Genomic DNA, 6,690 nt, shown 5'->3' with positions numbered 1-6,690 from the left:
CAGTGGGAAATATTTTTATTTTTTCCTCTTAAAAGCTCTTTAATTTGCTTTACGACCAAAATTAATTCTATTTTCTAGCCGCCTTTGAAGCTTAGAGTGCAGAAAAGCAGAAGAAAATTGAAGTTATTTCAAAGTTCAACTTCTAACTATTTCGAGAGATAGTTTTAAGAGCCAAATTTGCTGCACTCTTGCTGTGTGTTGTCTTATGCAGTGCTGCTTGTTTATCAGGTATTTATTATTATTAATAAAACCTGAAATGATAATTTACTTTACAATAAAATTAATACAATTACTAATACTTCTCCCTACACTTTGCGTTGAAAGTGTAAAACTAGAGTTGAAATGGAAATTGCGCATACAAAGCGAAGATGCTGCTGCTGCGGCTCCCCTTTGAATGCAGCGAATAGCAAAATGCATTTAAAAAAGTGCCAAAAGTGGGCTTTCTGATTATTTTGTTTGCTTAAAAGGATACTTTTGCTTGCAATTAGGGATCGCAGTTGTACAGACACTCGGATTGTCTTTAAATGCCGCTCTTTGGAGGGTCTTTAGCTCTTGAGCTAGAGAGAAAAGGCCGCGGGATTCTTATTGGTGCATGCGCTGCAGCACACAAAAGTAGCTAGCTCACTGTCTATGTTGCTGCTGGCCCACTCCCAGCAGCTTTAATGATGGCTATAGCAGCTGTAACTTATCTTTAATATTCATTTGCCAAGTTAAGGCTTTAATGGCTTTAAAGGGGCTCGGAAAGGTTAAGGAAACCCAGCGCTCGATGGTGCTTCTGTTGAAGTGAGTCCGCGCGAGTGGATGGGGGCAAATACGGCGTTACACACCCGCTAAGCAAAAATATGCTTTCAATTTTCATTAACTGAAATGAAATAAAATTCAAAACGGCGTCTTTCGAGGCGTGGGCCATTTGCTACTGTGAGAAACCACTGTGACCACTGGCCCCGTACGATACCATAGGCGTAGCTAGTGTGCTCGAAGCCCGTTTACAACTTTCGCAAAATTCCCTGTTATAAAATCCAGAAAACTCTAATTGCAAAAAATAAGCTCACTTGTGCCATTTTTTGGCGGTGGTTTGGCGCTGGAGAAACTCCTTCTGCAGCATCGACAGGACCCTTGCCGGTCGCGTGCTAGCAGACGGACTGCCGGCCAAATTGCGGTTCGTTTATAAACCTGGGGGTCTAAATTATTTCATTTAGCTTTAAATTTGCGTTTTGCCTTCTTTTTCAACGGGATCGTCGCGAGATTTAGCCGGGCGGGAGAGCTCGACATCCTAGGCAAGGCATGCAGGGCTGTGCCAGTGCGGTCACTGTGTTTGGCTTTTCTGCTGGTTTAGATGAATGCAACTGCTGCAGATCCTTTTTTTAATTTATTTCCTCGGCTCTTTGCACAGTTGTCGCTTGCTCATTCGCCGCTGCTGCGCAGCGGAAATGTGAGGCTGGTCGGCTGGCTGCATTCTGAGCAGCTAACGTTTGACGGCAAAAGCACAAACTTCAAATTGAATTGAATTGTTACCTTCCTCTGCTCAAGCTTGCTCATTTCTATTCCTTTCGGCTCTCTTTCGAGCCCGCGTCCCCCCCAGGAAAGAGGCCGACTTCTGTGTTGTGCAGCTGCGCATCGAAGTTGAATGCATGAGGCAGTTTCTGGTACTCCCCCTGCCTGTGCACAACTAGCAGCACAAAAGCGCATGCGCAGCAGCTGACGCAGACGCAGGCTTTGCTTTCAGCTCAGTGGCCTCAGCTGCAGCGCAGCAAGCAGTGCAAGAAGCCCAAGCCCTCCTTTATTTTTCTCTTTTCGTTTGGAAATTCAAAACAAACTTCACAACACTGCCTCGTAGCAGCGTAACACAATGTCTAACAACCTGAAAGGCCAGACGGCCCGGCAGGAGGTGCCCCAAGAGCGGTACCTTCGCCACCACTCGGCGGTGATTCCCGTGGGGTTGGGAACAGGCCAGCTGCAGGTGAGAAGGCTTGCAACGCATGCATGCAGTTGCCTTTAGCCAGATCTTTCTGCCTTATTATTTTGGCGTAGCTGTTTCCTACACTGAGTGAACACAGAGCAGCACATGGCCCAGCCAGTTGGGGCTGTTAGCCGGCAGTTTTGCGTTTGTGGCGGCTGAGCTCATTTAATTTCTTGATTTCTGTGTTTCCAAATCCCCAGGCCCTGCGCTGCTGGACGGCTAAGAGCCCTGCAGTCCTCGCGAACCCGTCGCTTCTCTTCTCCCTGTGTGTTATTCGGCCTGGCTCTACTCGCGAGAAATATGTGTTGGAGCAGCTCGACCCGCCTTTGAAAGAAAGGTTTGAAGTGGACTCAGACGATGTTTTGAATGCGAATAGTGAAGAAGACGAGTTGCAGTCGCCTGACATTGGGCTCTTGAACCATAAGAACGCCGCCTGTGTGCTTTCCATGCTGAAGACCCGCTACCTCGCGGGCAAAATGTACACCATGGCAGACCCGCTGCTGGTTGCAATTAATCCTTTTAAGGATCTCGGAAACGCCACTAAGAAGTGGATTGACTACTACCGCACCGCGCCAAACATTGCAGAGACGGAGCCGCACGTGTTCCGAGTTGCACGCGCGGCTCTTTCGAATTTAGAAGATTACAACAAGAGCCAAACCATTATTGTGTCGGGCGAATCAGGGGCGGGAAAAACAGAAGCCACGAAACAGGTCATGCGCTACTTCGCTTCGAACGGCAGCGGTGACAGCCGGATTCAAGAAGCCATCATGGCTGGCAATCCTCTTCTCGAGTCATTTGGAAATGCAAAGACCATACGCAACAACAACTCGAGTCGCTTCGGCCGCTTCATGCAGCTGACTCTCTCCAGCGAAAAAGGCATTTTGTACGGCGCAATAACAAATTTCCTTCTTGAGAAGGTCCGACTGGTTTCGCAGGAACCCAACGAACGGTCTTTCCACGTTCTTTATCAGCTCCTCAAGGGCGCCGATGACGAAATGAAGAGCAAGTATCACTTACGTAAAATGGAAGAATATGTATTTCTCACGGCAAGGAGCGGGGGCTGCTTCGACATCGATGGAGTGGACGATAAGAAGGATTTCGAAGAACTCAAGCAGTGCTTTGCAGCCATGGAACTCCCCAGTGAAAACGAGTCATCAGTTTATTCCATTTTATCCGGCGTGCTGCTAATTGGCAACACAAAAATCACACCTCATGAAATGCAAGGAGTGCCGGACGCTGCTCATGTTTCGACAGAGTCACTCAACATCCTGAAGGAAGCTGGGGGGCTGCTCTTCGTGGACCCGACACGCTTAGCTCAGGAAGTTCTCCGCAAGCACACCAAAGTTGGCAATCAGATGCTAGAGGGGCCGCGGACTTTCAGAGAAGCAGATATGATGGTCAAGTCTGTGGCGAAGCACGTTTACGATAAGCTGTTTGGGTGGCTCGTGGGGTTCCTTAACAAAAGGATTGCGCCTCCTGGGGGTTTTGGCGTATTCATGGGCATGTTGGACATTTTCGGCTTCGAAGTATTTGAACATAACTCGCTGGAACAGCTCCTTATCAACATCACGAACGAGCACTTGCAGAAACACTTCATCGATGTTGTTTTCGAAACCGAGACCAAACTCTACAAAAATGAGGGCATTCCCACGGAGTCCTTGGTGTGGACCGATAACGTACAAATCATGGAAACCCTCTGCGGCCCCCGGGATTCTGTCTTCGCAATCATTGAAGATATTTGCCTCGGACTTCGTGCGAGTGACGAGGTAAGGAGTGAATTACACACTGCCTTAAGGGCACAACGTTTCGCTTAATGGGTGCACGGCAGGGGACTTTGTTTCACATCATAAAGTGACACTTTTAGTAAAGCTACTGGCAACTGCGTGGTGACTGCGAGCGTTAAGTTCCACTTATTCATTTTGCACCTTCTTATTTGGCTAGTTGGTTTTGTTTGGCGCAGGCGCTGTGCGGCATGATTGTCCGAAAGCTTGGGGGAAAAGGCATAGTGTTGCCTTCTCGTCGAGACCAGCGAATAAAGTTTGTCGTTCGACACACCATTGCAGACATAGAGTACTCATGTGACGGTTTCCTGGAGAAGAACCAAGACTTCCTGAAGAGGGAGCTGCTGGACGTTCTCAAGGAATCGAAAGATACAGTCATGTCGCAGATGTTCGAAGGGGTTGTGGTGGAGGCAGGAAAGATAGGAAAGGGTTCCCTTATTGCTTCGCAATTCTTGCGGTCTCTCAATTCAATGATTGGCATTATTCGAGTGAGTGTTCACTACTCGTTGTTCTTGCTGAACAGGCTTACTTGAAACATACATGGCGGCTCATTTTGTCGAACTGTCTGGTAGAAACCATCGAAGGATTTTGGTGCTGTTTTTCAGGAAACCGAACCTCACTTTATTCGCTGTTTGAAGCCGAACGAAACGAAACGGCCGCTGGAGTGGGATGCGCCAAAGGTACTAAATCAGTTATTTTCTTTGTCAATTCTTGAGGCCTTGCAGCTGCGACAGATCGGCTATTCTTACAGACGAACGTTTGAAGAATTCGTCAAGCGCTTCCGCTGGCTGGACTTGGGGGCGGCAAACTCGGACAGAGATCGTGAAGAAGTGGCTAGAAGCATGCTTGAGGCTTCTGGCCTTGCACGCGATGAGTGGGCTGTAAGCAACTGCTGGAGCTGGTGCCTTCATTAATTATATGTATCACTGATTGTTTCGCTGCATTAAATATCCGCAAAAAAGTACTGCAGTGTTGCTTATGTTGGTCGCTATTGATCATTTATGCTGCTCACGCAGGTCGGCAAGACAATGGTGTTTCTGAAGGCGGAATCTGCTAGGGCTCTTGAAACGTTGCAAGCAGAGAAGATGATGTTGTTCCGTCCAGTGGTTGAGTTTGTTGAGGCGGCTTGGAAACGAGTCTTACTAAAGAGGAGTTTGGAAGCCGTATTGCCTTCCCTCATCAGGGTAGAGGCACACTGTAGACGGTAAGGAAATGCGATTTTTGTCTTTTGTAGAACTTGCCGGCTGGACGTTTGGCTTTACGCTCGTTATCGAATACTATAAAACTGCGTCACTTTTGATTTGTCCATGGGCAGCAGTGGACATGTAGAGCTTCACATACTTTCCTTACTGGGTTTATGTGCCTATGCCCCGTGTTCGATGGAGTAAGGCTAGCAGCAAACGCTACGCATTCAATTGTTTCGGCATGCTCAGGCAAGTGACACTCGTTGAGCATGGCGAGCTTGAACTGAGCCCAGGCTTCACTGAGTCCCTGCTGCAAGGCATTGACCACATGCAGCAGGTGAAGGAGCAGCGCGAGAGAGAACGGCAGCAACGGCTGGAAATGGCCGAACAAAAGCGTGCCACCAGGAAACTTACAAAGGAAGAGAAACTTGCGCAACAAGTCCTCCGCATGTACAAGTCATGGGACAGCATGCGCGGCGTGGCGACAAAGCACGAAGGCTTCTTTCCCCCTGAGCTCGAGTATTTAAGAGAGAAAAACAAGCGGCCTGCAGTTGAGCACCGCATCAAAGAAAAATGTCAGTTTTGCATGTGGCTACACAGCTGAGTACAGAAGCACCAGCTTACAGCAGCCTGCTTTTCTTCATGTCCTAGAGACAGAGAAGTGCACTTTGAGTGACTCCAGTGAGCTTACCGTGGGTCCCTTCAGCTCGCCAAAGCAGTCAAATTACATATAGAGTGGCCTAAAATTGTGCTTCTTTCGGTTTTGTTCCCTGTGACGTCGTGCAGCGCTTTCACACGTGGCCCGGCAGCAGTCGTTTCAAGACCCTGGGGTGGCGTATCATCTTTGGCGTAATGTGGAGAGTCTGTATCAAGCTCCTCTGAGCGAGAATCGGCTACAGAACATATGCACTTGCTTGCGGGATGACATGGATAAGATGTACGGGCATTTCTGGCAGGTAGTGGTGAACCGAACGGAGGCATTTGGGCTCGCCACTGCACACGCAAAGACGGAGCGCCACGTTGTAGATCAGCACGGGGTGTACAGAGACGGCAGAGTCTTCTGTTTCAACAATATCATTTTCAAATGTGTAAAGCCTTCCCGTGCCGGTGAGATATACAATCTCATAACACTTGACGCCCGATGCAGCTCATTTGCAAGCAGTTACAAAGGCAGTTTCCACTTTCTCACACATTCATGGCGGCATTTCACTTTTTCGTATTCTTTTGTTCTGTCTTGCTTCTCAGAGATTAGGCTGCATGAGGAAGCTGCCGAGAAGTCATATCTCTACTGCAGGCGGCACGACTTCTCTGGTACGCTGAGCACGGTACTTCAGCCATGAGAATGGAAAGACAAATGGAGATATTCGTGTGCGGCACCTTACCTTAAGTTTCAACAACCATTTTCCCCATGTTTATGTCTGCTTTCAATGTTGCAGGCCTTGTGCGCGTGCGCAAAAGTTTAGTACCCCCATACATGCTTCAAGACGTCTCCTACATGATAGGCCATTTATTCAACCGATTTAAAGACAACAGAGACTGGACTGGCTTTGCAGAACGGCTCCAGTCTTACCTTTTGGGCCGCTATTCAGACCCTCATGGGGGCTCGTGGAATGCGTTGGTGCAGGAAGGCTCATTCTTAGCTACCCGTTTGTGGGTAAAGCACAACAGATTCTTCCGGGTGGAGATCGACGGTGCTGCGGAGGCCAAAAACGGCTTCCAGGGCTGCCTCACAATTGTCTGCTTCGAGGCCTGCACTTCCTCATGA

The 6,690-nt window shown here is 48.5% G+C and overlaps 1 protein-coding gene across 1 annotated transcript; it reads left to right on the top strand.

The window, feature by feature from the left end:
• Positions 1–1,849: 1,849 nt before the first annotated feature.
• Positions 1,850–6,690, top strand: ETH_00012125 (uncharacterized protein; the record flags this gene model as incomplete). Its single annotated transcript, XM_013373190.1, has 9 exons — positions 1,850–1,960; positions 2,161–3,726; positions 3,921–4,229; positions 4,347–4,622; positions 4,758–4,945; positions 5,175–5,500; positions 5,712–6,032; positions 6,171–6,236; positions 6,362–6,690. 9 exons carry the CDS (start codon positions 1,850–1,852, stop codon positions 6,688–6,690), a joined length of 3,492 nt encoding a protein of 1,163 aa, XP_013228644.1.

Source organism: Eimeria tenella, genomic scaffold, assembly GCF_000499545.2.
Source record: "Eimeria tenella Houghton genomic scaffold, Eth_scaff123, whole genome shotgun sequence".
Lineage (NCBI taxonomy): Eukaryota > Apicomplexa > Conoidasida > Eucoccidiorida > Eimeriidae > Eimeria > Eimeria tenella.
This window is presented reverse-complemented; position numbering and strand designations above follow the sequence as displayed.